This window comes from Talpa occidentalis, unplaced genomic scaffold (assembly GCF_014898055.3).
Source record: "Talpa occidentalis isolate TD23 unplaced genomic scaffold, MPIMG_talOcc4v2.1 talOcc4.2, whole genome shotgun sequence".
Taxonomy (NCBI): domain Eukaryota; kingdom Metazoa; phylum Chordata; class Mammalia; order Eulipotyphla; family Talpidae; genus Talpa; species Talpa occidentalis.
Genome location: NW_023602073.1, coordinates 136,773,455 through 136,790,039, shown reverse-complemented (window position 1 = coordinate 136,790,039; position 16,585 = coordinate 136,773,455). Strand labels below are relative to the sequence as shown.

Genomic DNA, 16,585 nt, shown 5'->3' with positions numbered 1-16,585 from the left:
AGGCTTTCTAGGAAAAGTCAATCATAACCTGCAGAAAAATGTGGAAGTTTTATAAAAATATTTCAAAAGTGTAATTGAAAACAATGTAAATCAAACTTTTTATAAAAGGTGACAGAGGCAGTTAGCAGTAGTAGTTAACATCTACTAAACTGCTATGTGCCTGCCTCAAGTCCAAGTGCAATACATATTAACTCCTTTAATCCTCAAAACAATTCTATGAGGTGGGTTTTCCTGCATCCCCTCTGCATATACATGGAAACTGAGGCACAGGGATGCTCAGTCTCATGCCCAAGGTAGAGAACTGGTTAAGTGGAGGTACAAGCTCCCAACTCTTCGGACTGTGATATCAAAACATGCCTTCAACCAGTTATTTAAAGGATTTTTTTGCTGTCCTCTAGGTAGGACAGAATAGAAAAGCCTATCAGTTGGATTTTTACATTTGCCAGTCAGCTTTGATCAATTTATTTTATTTTTTATTTTTATACAAGAACTTGGGTACAGACCAGATGCACGGGAGGGTGAGAGGATTCACCGGAGACAGAGCGGGGAACAGAACAGACTGACAAAATACACTGCTGAGGGGAGCAGTGGGTGACACAGGAAAGGTCAACTTCGCGATGTGGGATTCTCACTGGCTGGCCGGGATTGAACCTACGCTGCAGAGGCTGCGGACAGCTTCACAGGGAGGCCCAGCTTTGAGCAATTTTGACCAGAGAAAGTCCTGTTTTTTGTTTGTTTGTTTTTTTTGTTTGTTTGTTTTAAAAAAAAGATTTATTTATACAAGCACTGGGTACAGTCAGAAGCACGGGAGGGTGAGAGAATTCACCAGAGCCAGAGCGGGGAGCAGAACAGGCAGAGGGCCTGAGGTACACTGCTGAGGGGAGCAGCGGGCGGCAGGAGAGGTCTGCGCACCATGTGGGACCCTCCTCTGGTGGCCGGGGAGCAGCCGGGGATCGAACCGGCACTGCAGAGGCTGCGGGCAGCTTCACAACCCAGCGCTCAACCGCTGCGCCACTGGGGAGGCCCCAGAGAAAGTCCTGTTTTGCAGCCCTAGACTATACATGTCCATGGTTCTCTTTATCTCAACATCATTTGCCTTTTGCCACAAAGTGAACTAAGAGGATGGGCTCACACATTTTGCAATTACTAGAGAAGCAAGTCCAGTGGTTGAAATGAGCAGCATCACCTCTGTCCTCGCAGGACACAGGAGCACTGTCCACAGCACAGGGAAGGAGCCAGATCCCTGACAAACACATGGCAGCTGCAGGGCAGCACCCCACAAACCACCCAAGGTCTCTCTTTGTTAGGTTCAGCCTTTCTAGGAATTCACTGAAAACTCATTGAGTTCAGCAATTTTTAGGGCTCTCCAAATTTGGTTGGCTTTGTACACCCAACAGTCCATAATGTCTTAACCGTTCCCTTTTGGCCCTGGATTCAAAGACAAGTGTGGGGAGGCCCAGCAGGGAGGTTTGCTCTTCCCATTGGAAATGTTTATGGGGTGAAGAAAGTATATTAGAATATTGGATTGGGCAACAAAGTCAGCAGTCAGTAGACCCAGAACCTTCTAAACCCAGCATTTTCCTGGAAAGTCTCTTGCTTTTAATTTCCCTGAATTAGCAGGGCACTTGAAGATATTTTGTTGTTTTCATACAGACATGAGGAGCCCCTGGTTCCCAAGAGTGAGCTTCACTGGATTCAGTGCTAAGTCCCAGGCCATCAACACAGCTTCAAGAGCCAGCTAAGAGCAGAAGGTCAACCAATACCGTGAATGCAATAATAACCAATACTGTGAATGCAATACTAAATCCACAAAGCCAGAGCTTAGAAATGTGACTTCCCTTTATAGGGACTGTCTGGATTTGGTAAAACAAAACAAAAAACCAACCCAGAGCCCATATAGGTCCCTGTAGTAGCCCATCAGAGAAGGACATTCACATCCTGTTTATATTAGGCATCTTAACTTCCAATTCAGGTCTAACATTTTATGGTTAGAGGCACTGCAAATGCAAATTAGTGTTAAGTTTTGCTACCACTCAGAGGTTTGCATTATTTTTCAAGTAGGAAAAAAATCAGCTTTATCTCCTGAGCAGTTTGACTATCTGACAGAATGACAGTTTTGGGTGGAGGCTTCAAGTTGATGAAGCAATAAATAGATTTATTGTGCCCTAAGGATATATCAGCTTTTCTTCCACTCCTAGAAATTTTCTGAGAGAACAAGGTAAAATTATCTATATATTCTTCTCTTTGTAAAACAGTAATGCATTTTTCTTATTTTCATGTGGCATAGAGGAAATACCTATTTTTAAATTATGGAATTCAGGAAAAGAGAATTCTTTTCCATAAAGATGTTTCCTCCACAATTTAAAATTTAAAAATTTATTCAACTTCCTGTAAGTTCATTCAGATAAAAGAAATTATAAAATCACCCTCAAGTACAAAAGATCACTTCCCTGTACTTCCTTATTTGAGATATATATATATATATATATATAAATCCAAAATATTCCATTTTCCCCCAATTTAAAACCATTTGATTGTTGTAGCATGTGCCCATATATGAAATAAACCAGAGGGTTTCTGTTAACCAGGTGAACAGACAGATATTCTAAATATGGAGCCTACCCTTTTTGATGGTTAAAGCCACATTTTGCAACTCTTTTTAAGATCTGTTTAGGCGTCAAGTAAATAGAACACTTTTGAAAGCAACCTTCCCATTCCCCTGGGGAAGAAACTAATTATTTCTTTAAAGGTTTATTTATTTATTTATGCATACAAAAACTGAGGTACAGGCCAGAGGTGTGGGGGGTGAAAGGATTCACCAGAGACAGAGTGGGGAGCAGAACAGGTAGACCAACTGAAATACACTGCTGTGGGGAGCAGTGAATGACACAGGAGAGGTCTGCTGCGCCATGTGGGATGCTCCCTGGCTGGCCAGAATCAAACTCATGCTGCAGAGGCTGCGGATAGCTTCACAGTGCTGTGCTTAACCCCTAGCGCCACCAGAGAGGCCCAGAATCCTAATTATTTTGAACTACAGTTGGTCGCAAGTGTTGTTCCTCCCATGTCACGTTTTGATAAGCATATCTAAAAGCCAAGAGTGGTTTACTTTACCCATAAATCCACATATCATAGTAATGGTGCAAGATACAAGAGCATGAGATAATTGCTCTAAACTAAACACTTTTTCCTCTCTGCCCAACAAAAAACCACATTAAGAAAAAGTAAAAAGTAGAGGATAGTGGGAAAAAACCTGATAACCCCACTCTATAACAAACCATTGAAGGTTTTTTGGATGGTATTTCCCGATCTTTTCCCCTATGTATCTGAATTTTAAATGGAACACATCACTGTTATATATGCCTTTCATCAGTATCCTGATTTTTCCACTTAATATTATGCCAATGATCACTGGAAGTCCATTTTGACTCTAAGAGAGTTAAGTCAATGATTCTAGCCTTAAGATTGATATAATAAGCAAATCACTTACTAAACAGCTAATAAAATGATATATATCTAAAAGAAGTATATTTTGTGCTCTAAAAATGTTCTTATTTACAACATTCAACATTAATTTTTTTAAAAGTAATATTCTCTCCTAATTATAAATCTGTACATGTTGAATTTAGGAGAAAAATTAGAAAACAGAACATCCAGAAGAATAATCATCCATAATCTTACCACTTAGCAGTAACCATTTTAAAGTTTAGTCTTTAAGTAAAATCTGACATTTTGTACAATTCATCCTTATAATTTAGAAAATTATTTTAAATTGTAGAAATTCCATTTCTTATGGTAAGAGAAGCCATTTTTTCTTGGTGCTTTTCTTCCAGAATGTAATGACCCTATTTAATAATACACTGCTGTTCAAAGGACTTTTGGGTTTTGAACCTGGGCTGGGTGGGCAGCTGCTAAGGGGATAAAATACAGGTTGTGGCTGGACAAATATCAAATGTTCCAAGGAACCAAGGTCACAGCTCAGTAGCTATCAGGTCACAGATGAATTCTTGCGGAACCATTTGTCATTATCATACAACCTTAGAATGAATTCCAGTTCCATAGAATTATTTGGAAAATACTGGAAGAAACTGAAGGAATTAAAGGAAAGAGTACATCACTACCTGTCTTCACCACAGACCAAACATATCACAGAAGATATTCAGCGAAGGAGGTTTCAGAATTATCTCCCCAGTGGCATCACAACTATAATCAGTGGGCCTCCCTGGTGGTGTAGGGGTTAAATCTCAGCGCTATCACGCTATCAACACTGCTATATAAGTTCAATCCCCAGCCAGAGAGCTAACCCACATATGGCACAACGACCTCTCCTATCTCGTCTGCTGCTCCCCTTAGCAGTGTATTTCAGTAAATCCACCATTTCTGCTCCCCATTCTGTCTCGAGTGAATCCTCCCACCCCCTGCACTTCTGGCCTACACCTTAGTTCTATGCATAAACAAATAAGTCTTAAAAAATAAATTATTATTAGTGCCAGCACCTTTTTCAAGAAAAGACACGTGATGGAATCTTCAGGCACAGAAAGAGGACTGAAGGAATGAATTCATTATTTTTTCTTTTAAATTATTATTTTTGAGTAGGAAATACTTACTTCAAAAATTCAAAAAGGTAAGTAGTGAGAAGTCTCCCTCCCATGTCAGCTACCTCCCCAGAGGCAATCAATTGTTCTTCATTTTTTGAGTACTTTCCAGAGACACAAAAGCAATGGAAGCTATGTACATATGGGAATGGATTATTCTAGCATTCACTGATACATCACTGTGAGGTTATCTCTGCATAAAGAGGTGCCTGTGCAGAGGGCATAAGGCTGAACCATTCATTTATTAGCTACCCCAAACCCACAGGGAGTTAATTTAGGTTTTGGAAGGAAGGCTAACTTGGTATAAAGGAGAAAGGAAATAATGTCTAGCACTAAGAAGAGTTAATAACAGAGCTGCTCTATATCCAGGATGATTTAAAGGGCTAGGTAATGGTCCCGACTGTGTTTATTTCAAGGGTAGCCAGTGCTAAGAGCCCTCCTATCTTGTATAAGAGCAATTTTCTTAGTATAAAATATTGTCGTACATTTGTATTGTTTTGTTTAGACTCAGCGTGTTTAACAAAACTTTTTCCTCCTAAAAGAGATACTGAAGACAATTTAAAAATCGTAAGTATGATTTTTATAGGTATCAGAGCCAAAATATTTCTATACTGGAATGCCAATTTTAATGATGTCATATAAATTAATGGAAAAATAGCAGTAGACATTTGTTTTACTGCCAAGTCTTAAAGAATACTTAAGCAAGGCATATTTATCTTAGTGATATGAATATTTAATTTTTCCTTATCTGGAAATACATTTTAAAGAGTGTTAATCAATATACTTTTTGGAAAACTTTTTAAAGCTTACCCTTGATATCAGATGTTACAAAAAAAAGTTTATAATTTTCTCTCAAAATGCTGCTTATCCCTACCTGCACACATTAATATTTACTTTAAAAAATTAAGGTATCAGCACACTATTTTATGGAACACAATAAGCCTAGTCTAAATTTCTGTAGATGAGTAAATATGGAATAGCCAATAAAATTTTGAAGATGGAAAAATACCCCATCAGATATAAATGCATACTATATTTCTATTTTAATTAAACAGTATGTCACAGTGAAAAGATAGACAACTAGCTCGTTACAGCATAATAAAGTATCCAGAAACTGACCCAATTGTATATTAAAAGGAAATTTTCACATCAGGAGTGAAATAAATGGCATAGAAACACTGACAATTGATTTAGAACAAAGTAAATTTAGTTTACTCTGTTAAATTGTACACACCAATAAATGCGCAATAGATGATGGGTGTAAGTAAGTACACAACAAAGAACCTAAAAATGAAGATATTGATTTCATAATCTAGTTCTTCCTTCATAAGTCACAAAAAATGAAGCAAAAATAACAATAGACTAATTTGAATATGCAAAAATCTGAACAGCACCATAAAACATAGAAAGGCTTCCCTGGTGGTGCAGGGGTTAAAGTCTCAATGCTATCAAGCAATCTGTCGACACCATTGCAGCATGAGTTTGATCTGGCCAGGGAGCTGACACATGTGGCACAGCAGAACTCTCCTGTCTCACCTGCTGCTCCCCTCAGCAGTATGTTTTAGTAGATCTGCCTGTTCTGTTCCCCACACTGTCTCTGGTGAATCCTCTCATCCCTTGCACCTCTGGCCTACACCACAGTTCTTGTATGCATAAATAAATATAAATAATCTAAAAAAAATAGAAGGCTTATAACAGCTTGAGGGAAAATGTATACACGTATTAAAATGCTGATATCCACAATATCGAAAGGAGAGTTCACTAATTCATATGAAAAAGACAAACAACTCCAAAGAAAATTGGTGATGGCAAATCAAAAAATAAAAAACAAGTGGCCAAAAAAAATGTAGTCATGCCCAACTTCACAGATATTATGTAAAAATGTTCATTCTTTAGAATATAAGTTCTTCCTTGCTTTCTGCCCTCCCTCCCCTCCCCTCCCCCTGGATTCCAACCCACTATGCTGTGAGGCCCATAAACAGTAAGTCATAGTGTAAAGTTTGTTTCCTTTGTGGAAGATATCACTGTCTTCTGAAATGCAATATATATATATATATATATATATAAATATATATAATATATATACATATATATTCAATGATCTAGAAAACTATGGGACCACTACAGAAATATGGGCATGTTGGCATGTATGCACAAGATGTGTTCATAAATAAACTCAAGACAACCTTGTTTTAATAATGAAAAACTGCAAATTCCATAAACAATGATAAAAAATAACTGTTCATAACTTATGATATATTATCTATAAAATGGAATAGTCATTCACATGAATGAATGATATACCAATATTAAAAGATTTTATAGATATTGTTTTGTATGTTTTGTATATATGTTTGTATATATGTTTGTATATATTTGTATATACTGTTCTGTATATATGTTTATAAACATATATTGATTACATATTATATACTTTAGTATATATATTTATATATTATATATTTATATACTTTATTATATATTATATATAATGAATATTATCTATAAAATGGAATGGTCATTCACATGAATGAATTAATTAAAAGATTAAATGAATTAATTAAAAGATTTTGTAGATATTGTTTTGTAAGTGACTGAGAAGGTACTTCTCATTATATATATATAATATATAATAATGTATATAAATACATAATATAGAAATATATAATAAAGTATATAACATATAATCAATATATATGTTTATAAACATATATCCATATTGTACAAATATGTATATGTTACATGTTTGTAACTACACATAAAAGTATAAATCACACCCATGTATGACATGTATATATGTTAAAACATGAATTATGTTTAACACATACATGTTTGTAAATGCATAGAAAATGTCTAGAATGATCTACACCCAAGTTTTATTGCTGGTTTCCTAAGAGAAGGGGAATGATGTTGGGGAAGAGTGATTTCATTTTTACATGATAGGGTTTTGTGCTGTTTGAATGCTGAATTAGGATACATTACTTTCATGTATTTGTGTATCTAAAGGTATATACTTAAAAGATATATACTGACCTAAAGATAAATACTTAAAAAATAAATGACTTCTTTACTTTACTTCTCCTTGCATCCTACCTTATTTTTACTCATTCATAGCATACGAGAGGAGATAAAGAATCTTTCAGTCTAAATGTTTAATTTTTATAAAACAGAAACTTCCATAAAATATATTTTATAAAAATTTGATTATTTTCTATTGTAGTTTATTATTCATATAGTACTATGCAATGAAGATGAGGTTATCACATACTATGATTTCTAGGGAAACTATGCAGGAGTAAAACAATCCTAAATGACAGAGACTGGGTTGAGTGCCATCATTCCTTCTCCGGGGACAAGACTCAAGGATACAAACACGTTCCATCTTCCCAGCTGCCTGAGGTCCCAGCCAGCTTGAAGTCACCATAAATATCCAGCCACCTCATTATGATGAACTTTACTGGAGAAGTATGAACACAGGTGTCAGATATGAGCATGAACTCTTCCTGACCCCAGAGTAGAAGGAAGAAAAGAAGAAAACCATAGGGCTGGCTTGATGTGGGCACATAATGGGTCCAAGACTAGGTTATGACAGGATAAAGCCCTGAGAGAGAGAAAAATCCTGGACATTCAGGATAAATGGACTTACAAAGATGATATAGGAAGAAACAAAACTAATAGAGCACAGACCCTTGGAGAAGAGTTTCTTTTGCACTCCGGCCATTATTATAGGAGCGAGAGCCATGGAGCAAGTCAGCTGCCAAGCACTTCAGGGAAGGGATTTGCTACTTAATTATGAAGCAGGCCTCGACTTCCTTGATCACATCACATGCTTCCCAGCACAGAACAGCACCATCACCACCACCTCCACCACCACCAGCCACTGCAGAAACAGGCACCATGATGTGTGGCTGCCCTAGAGTGGGTATTTCTAGCCTAGGGCATCTGTGCTTTTTTCTAGAAAGATCCACCATGGTCTTTTCCATGTAACCATCTTTCCCAGGATATTTTTTAACATTTTGATTTTTAAAGATTCGAATAGCATACAAAATGTTAGGACCACACATTATCTAAAGCAAAGCCTGTGAACCCGGGAGAGAGAAGTACATGGTGGCGGGTGGGGTCAGACTGCGCCATCACTCAGGTCCCCTCTGGATTTGGCAGCCTGTGACACTGAAGGTGCTGGAAGAAGAAACGGCCAGTTTCTAGAGATCTTCTGTGTCACCAGTAAAAGCTGGATTCATATTCTGAGTTATGTCTTCTGAGAACTGAGTTTCTAGCCTAAGCTGCTTCTACTATGAGTCCAAAGCAAACACATTTGTGCCCACACTGACTTTCTCCAGCATCTGTCTGGGCATAAAACTTCAACAGAGTCTCTTCAAGAGCAGAATAAATGATGCTTGTTCTGGCTCAGAAAATAAAACTAAGAAAGAAACCAAAACAGAGCCCTTTAGAATGATTCAGACTTCTTGGAAAGAAAAAAATAAGACTTAATTTTAGAAATGCTCATTAGAGAGTAATCTGCTAACCTATATTAAAAAAATTAATTGTGGTAAATACACGTAACATAAAATTTACCATCTTAGTCACTTTTAATAGGCTAAACTGAATTGTACCCACCTACCTTGTAAACTGTCGACTCTCTTCATGAACTTCCATTTCTGTGCTCTTAAATTCATTTAGTTCTTTCCTTATTGCTGCCTAAATAGGAAAAAAATAGATAAACAGAATTGTTACTCAGGTCACATTTTCCTCAGCACATACAGTATCAATGAAGCAGACAATCTTTACAGAAATGTCTTTGAAAAGAAAGGGACTCCTGATATCTATGAGGTAAAGGTATGGTAAATGTGACACCTTACTACATACTACAGCTTATGATGATAGGGTTACTCCCCAACAAAACCAATATGTTGAAAATATCTTATGTCAAAAATGCTTCCAACACACCTTACCTACCTGACATCATAGCTTATTAGCCTGGCCTACTTTATTTTTTATTTTTATTTTTTTAAATTTTTTTAAAAGACTTATTTATTTATTTATGCAAGCACTGGGTACAGTCAGAAGCGCAGGAGGGTGAGAGAATTCACCAGAGCCAGAGTGGGGAGCAGAGCAGGCAGACTGACGAAATACACTGCTGAGGGGAGCAGCGGGCGGCAGGAGAGGTCTGTGCGCCATGTGGGACCCTCGCCCGTAGCCGGGGATTGAACCGGTGCTGCAGAGGCTGCGGGCAGCTTCGCAGCCCAGCGCTCAACCGCTGCACCACCAGGGAGGCCCCTGGCCTACTTTAAATGTGCTCAGAACTCTCACATGCTACAACAATGCAGAGTATGAGCTGTTTACCCCAGAGATTATGTGACTGACCGAGAACTGTGATTTACTGCCCAGTATCACAGAATACCACTGATTCAGGAGAAGAAAACTTTTGCACTATCATAGAGTTGAAAACACTAAACTTTTGCTAAAGTCACCCTGGGCCTGATCTATGAGCCACACATCCTCTGTCCTCGATGACCACAAGGAAAGTGGGGCCGTGAGATTTTTCGAGACACCATCATTTTCTTGTGAAAGTTCTGCATTTAATACCATTTATAATGACACAGCTCTAACATGGAGCAAGCTACTGTTTCTTAATGTTGGAAGTTTAGACAACCAGAGTTAACAATTTTAGCAAAGCGATGAAAACTACTCAAAGGAAATATCAAATAGAATGCTGTTACTATTACTATTTAAGGACACATAATCCATCCATGTATCTGTTCAGGTTTGAAGAGATACTTATGTCATTCTGGTTGAAGAGCTAAATACTCATCAAAATGTTCATCTTAATTACCCATATTAACAATGTGGATGTGTCATGAATGGTTTTGGTTTTACCTTGGTATTTATTTTTCCTAATTTTCTACAAAGAATGGCTTCCTCATTAAGTGAAAACTACTAATAAAAACATCCCCATTTATGAGAAATGGACTTTTCAATCAAAACACAGAATGACATTAAAAACCACAGAGAATGACTTCACTGAGAGATAAGAAAATTTGCTTTATGGTTAGATAATGATGAATTTCGAAAAGGGGAAAACCAAAAGCAAGTCCTTAGAACTCTCTAGCTTTCTCTCACCATTAGCTGTCTTTCTGCAATATACAAGTGTTCTCCCTGTGGCCCTTCCAATGTTATTTGACAAGGATTGTCTTGTCATTCCAAATATATTCTTCAGTCCGTGTGGCTGGGAACTGTAGCAATAATTCTTGCTACTGAGTTTTTGAAGGGATGAAACAAACAGAGAAAAAAATATGGGTTAAGTCCCCTGTGATAAAACCATAAAGCTTATCTCCCAGTGAGATCAACAGTGAGGGAGGTTGTTTTACTCACTATAAAAACTGGTATCTACAACCAGGAACCAAAATAGTGAGGATCATACAAATCACCAATTAACATCTATCAAAAGGTTTTCATGAAAGGTGGTATTTTAATTTGGATAGTGGCAGAAGATCATACCTTCACGTTCATTTTATTTATTTATTTTTTTAAGTCTTTTTTTTTTTTTTTTTTTAAGATATATTTATTTATACATGCACTGGGCACAGTCAGAAGTGCGGGAGAGTGAGAGAATTCACCAGAGCCAGAGCGGGGAGCAGAGCAGGCAGAAGGACCGAAGTACACTGCTGAGGGGAGCAGCGGGCAGCAGGCGAGGTCTGCGCGCCATGTGGGACCCTCCTCCGGTGGCCAGGGAGCAGCTGGGGATTGAACCAGCGCTGCAGAGGCTTCGGGCAGCTTCGCAACCCAGCGCTCAACCGCTGCGCCACCGGGGAGGCCCTCCACGTTCATTTTAAATTTCTCTTCTGGGGCCTCCCTGGTGGTGCAAGGAGTTAAGATGCAACCTATGAAGCTATCCGCAGTCACTGTAGCACGAGTTCAATCCCTGGCCAGGGAGCTACCCACATGGTGCAGCAGACCTCTCCTGATTTTCCCGCTGCTCCCTCAGCAGTGTTTCAGTCAGTCTGCCTGTTCTGTTCCCCACTCTGTCTTTGGTGAATCCTCTCACCCTCCACAACTCTGGCCTGTACCCCAGTTCTTGTATGCATAAATAAATAAATCTTTTAATAAAAAATTTCTCTTCTGAAGGAAAGGGGTTGGGAAGGAGAGCAAATGGGTGGGGAGGGCACAGTGGACTATGGTGGAGGCCTATGGGTGTGTTGGTGGCTGGAGAACTGTGGTGACCACACCTGAGGGGAGAAATCTGATATTGTGAAAAAAGGGACAAAGATTACTCCAATTTAAAAAAAAAAATGTGTGTGTGTGTGTGAGTATATATATAATATATATATATAAAATTCAAAAATTCTCCTCTGAATGTAATGGTTTCACTAGAAAAAGTGAAAAGCAGTATATTCAACTCAGAGGACATGGATCAGGTATTATGTGTGCCTTTATTAGCAGTGTGACCCTCTGTGACTTACTTTGCTCCAAAATCTCTTTTCCCATCTGGAAATTTGGGCTGACAATTCCTCACCATATTAGGAAATTCAGTTATGAGCATATCTGAAAACACCTTGTACACTGTAAATATTCAATAAAGTGTCATTGTTGTGAGGTTTTAAAAAAATCAATTTTAGTTTGTGACTGTGACTAACAATTCTTTCATTTTTATTTATAGAGTCTACCATATGCAAGAAGATGTCACTGAGGAGACTCACTGGAAATAAGGCAAAGTACTAATTCTCCATAGTAGGTTGTCTATTGATCTAAAGAGTCTGACAGAAGTCAATAAAAGTATTCTCTAAGAATCAACTGGGACATGACATCTCCATTTACAATTTATTATGACCATTTCATACTAGATCATAAACTATGGCATCAATGAACAGTGAAAATATCACCAATGGCAATAAAGTTTGGATTCTCAAGTCTAACCATGAATGTAATAGTGGTAAGAGCTATTGGTAAGCTGGACTGAGGAGATATTCTACCTAATTCTCAAGACAGATATAGTTGGCTCTACTTTATTAGTATGGAAACTCAGATAAAATGACTTTACCAAGGTCAAACAATGACCAAATGGCCACCTCAGGATCAGACTCAGAAATGCCCAGCTCCAAAGCCTGCCTTTCTCTCCCAACAACAGAGCTTCCTGGTCTCACTTCAGGGAGACAGCAGCTGCCATGTGGAGCCTGCGTCTTCAGGCCAACAGATGCCCCTCTGTAGTTCCACCCGTCACTTAGGGCTCATTTATAGACTTCAGCATAGGAAATGAGACCATTTCTCTCTTACTGTACATGCATCTGTTTCGAGTGTTGTACTCAAGTCCATGCACTGTTAAACATTTCATTATAAACTGATTTAATCCCAACTGAGTTCACACTTAATAAGACATTTCTCTCATTACTTCTCTTTTCCAATGTGGGCACTTTAACATGATGGTCAGCTCCGTGAGATTCTCTCCAGTGCCTCATGCAGTGTTTTCAGGGAACATGCTTGGCTGATTATTGACTGACTGGATACTGACCCCTTTTCTTCATTCTTGAAGCTCAACGATTTTTAAAAATTCAAAGTGGCATATATATAAGGAGCCTAAGAAAGTGAACTAAGAAAAGAGAGAGAAGGGGTTGATTGCTCTTTGAGGTTGGCAGGAAGTTCAGTGTTTACTTTGAATCCAGAGGTGGAAATACTCACTTTCAATATATTTTTTTAAAATGGGAGCTAGATAGTCCAAAAATTAAAAAGTCAAATTCCTTTTTTAACATGAAAGTCATAGATTTTTGTACCAGTTAACAAATGAAATAAGACATATTATTTTGAATCTGAGCAATATGTATTATGAAGTGTTTTATTTTAAATTAAAAAGTATAGGAACTCAGAAATACATGTTAAAATGATTAGAATGAGTTATTCTCATTCTAAAGTAATATATATATTAAGACCACTAAGAGTTTCACTATCTATGCATATAGTAAGTGATATTTTTATATACTTATCTTAACATGGATAGGAAATAACTTTTTCTTTCATTATTATGAAAAATAATATTTTTAACCATTCTTAAAGACACCATGCTTTGGTGTGCATTACAATTGCTATTTTCTTCTTTAAATTCTTCTAAATATAATGATTTTGGGCAATGACTATGTCATGTGTATATACATTAACAGCATTTTAAACTGCTGCACTTTGATTTATTTTTAAAAAGCACACATTTTTTTTTCTATAAGAAATTATCCTTATTTTTGCTTCAAGGGCAAAGACCACCTCAAAACAAATCCAGTTCTAAAATTGCTGTCCTTTAGTCTTAAAAAAAAAAAGACTTGGGAGAAATGGAAGAAACAATGTCAGAGGTAAAAAATGAGCCTCCATGTGAGCAGGGCGGGCCTTTGGCTTGTGCTCTGGGGCTCAGGGTTCCATCTTCAGAGAGATGCAAAAGTCATGTGCTTTCAAAGCACTTCTGCACAGAAATTAAGTCAGTAGGAAAAAGCCTGACCAAGCACATTTCCCTGCAGCCTGGAAGTCCAGCACAAGAACTAATTTTGGTTTCAATACAAAATTAAAAGAAAAACCTTTTCTGTTTGGCTAGAGACGGACAAGTTTTACTGTCTGACAATAGTGTTAAAAAAGGATTCATTCCAGGGTATGGAAAATTTTGATTCCATATGAGGGTGGTTAATCATTTAGATTTTCCGCGCTTACATTCTTCACGCCTGTTGTGATGTTTACTCATTTACCTGGTCACCTTCTATCTGCTTTTCTGAAGTTCAGCATTGAGTAGTAAGATAGCTAGGAATAGTGGGGACAGCAAATTTCATTTTCCAAAGATGGCAGTAATCATTCCTCCAGCCTTCTTGCTCTTCTACAATTATGACCTTGCCACCTCCCAGACAAGAGGCAGAATTTACTCCACTCCCTTTCAATCAGGGCTTACAGAATGCCTGTCACTAATAGAATGTGGTGTGGAAATGAGGCTGGGGGCTGTCTAAAGCTGGGACAGAAAAGGCCATGCTACCTTTTATGTGATTCTGGAGACACTGGGGAAAGCGTGCCACCAGGTAAGGAGTCTGACAATCAAGGCCAGCACATGGAAAAGGTCACATGCAGGTGCTTTGGTGGACAGTCCCAGCTGAGTCCAGTTTCTGACCCATCCCTGCCAACACACCAGGTATGGAAAGCCGCCTTCTGAGTCCCTCCAGGGCAGCCCCTTTGTCAGCTAACACTGAGTAACCTCAGTTTACTTTCTAAAAAACTGAAACATCACCAAGCTGAGCCCTGACTAAACTCCCAACTTACAAAATGTACAAGATATTAAGAAAATAGTTGTCTCTAATTACTAAGTGGTGGAATAGTTCACTGCACAGAAATGGTGAGTGGGACAAGGTCAATTAGGTAGGCCTCAATAAATAAGAGGTGAGTAGCCAACAGTCCACAACTAGAAGGCCAATTAGGTAGGCCTCAATAAATAAGAGGTGAGTAGCCAACAGTCCACAACTAGAAGGAAAGGAGATGGAAGAAAACTTGCATAAAGGTCTACACTGTTTCTTGCAAAGTGGCACACCAGGTACCTTGACCAGTGCTTCTACTGAGAAATAAAACGCTGAACATAACATTTAAAAACTGAAATGTATGGATCCACTGGTAAATGAGTAAAAAAAGTACTAAGGAAAAAAAAAAGAGAAATAAGGTAAGCAGAAAATGAAATTGGCTTTGACCTTGAAGGAATCTGTTGTGTTAAACCTGGTGACTTGAGCGTCATTGTCATAGCTGGGTGAGATATTGAAGGCCAAGGGACAAAACCTTCCCAAGGTGGAAAGTCTAGTAAATGATCATCTTGCCATAAAGTGGAGAGTCTACACAGCATACCCTAAGAGCAAGGGTGAACTAGAATTTCTGACCCCAGAGTACAGCAAAGAAAATTGCATGTCGGTGGTTAATAGTAAATGAGAGAGGAAGATAGGCTGACCTCTATTCAGAGAATCTGAAGTGATAAGTCAGCTGTCACATGGGTTTACAGCCTAAATTCATAGTAGTAATGGGGTCTAAATTCATTCACCTTGATAATTAAGTTTTAAAATAATACAAAACAGATTTTATAACAAAAAGAATTGCTTGAAGTAGAATCTCATAATAAAGTTTTCATAAGGAAAATATAATTATTCTAAACTTATATGTATCTATTGACATGATTTCAGAAAATAGTAAGCAAAATTGACAAAATTATAAAGAAAGAGGAAAAACCATGAATGTAGTATCTCTTGGTACTTGACAGATCAAGCAAACCAAAAATAAATAAATAAATAAATAAATAAATAAATAAAATGAGTAAGATATATTTAGAATCTTTTATACCCAAGCTGTAGAAGACATATTGTTTTCAAGGATACTTGCGACACGTATAATCAGTGACCACTGACCACAAACTTTAAACATCCCAACACTTAGGCCACACACAAGATTAATGAGATCAGGGTCTTTGGAGGTGAGACCTAGGCATTAACAATTTTAAAGCTCCCCAGGTAATTTCTATGTGTGGCCACATTGCATGCTGACACACAGGGTCATTTATAGCCTCCAGTGTTTATATTAGAAAAGAAGGATGAAAATTACTGATTTAAGGGAGTGCATCTTTAATTAGAAAAGTACAGCCAAGTAAAATCCCCCCAAAAAAATTAGGAGAAAGAAGGTCAAAACCAAATAACAACATAGAAAACAAACACATACTAGAGATGATCAACAAAGCTAAAAGCATATCTTATGCCTTCTAAAATATCAATTCTACATAAAATAAGAACTTAAATGTAAAAAAGCTAAAACTGTTTTAGAAAACAGCATAGGGGAATACATTCATGATTTTGGTATGAGAAGAATTCTTTTAAAGAGACAAAAATCATAAACCATAAACAAGTTAATAAATTCACTGTATTAAACTTAAGAATCTCTTTATATCAAAATGTCTTAGAGACTGTATGTATTAGCAAGATTAATTAGCAAGACTGTATGTATATATAAAA

General features: G+C 37.5%; 1 protein-coding gene across 1 annotated transcript in view; it reads right to left on the bottom strand.

Moving 5' to 3' along the window:
- Positions 1–16,585, bottom strand: part of PHACTR2 (phosphatase and actin regulator 2) — a 135,264-nt gene that overhangs the window by 7,301 nt on the left and 111,378 nt on the right. The window contains 1 exon segment of the mRNA XM_037520503.2: positions 9,214–9,290. Coding sequence (XP_037376400.1) covers positions 9,214–9,290 — 77 coding nt within the window.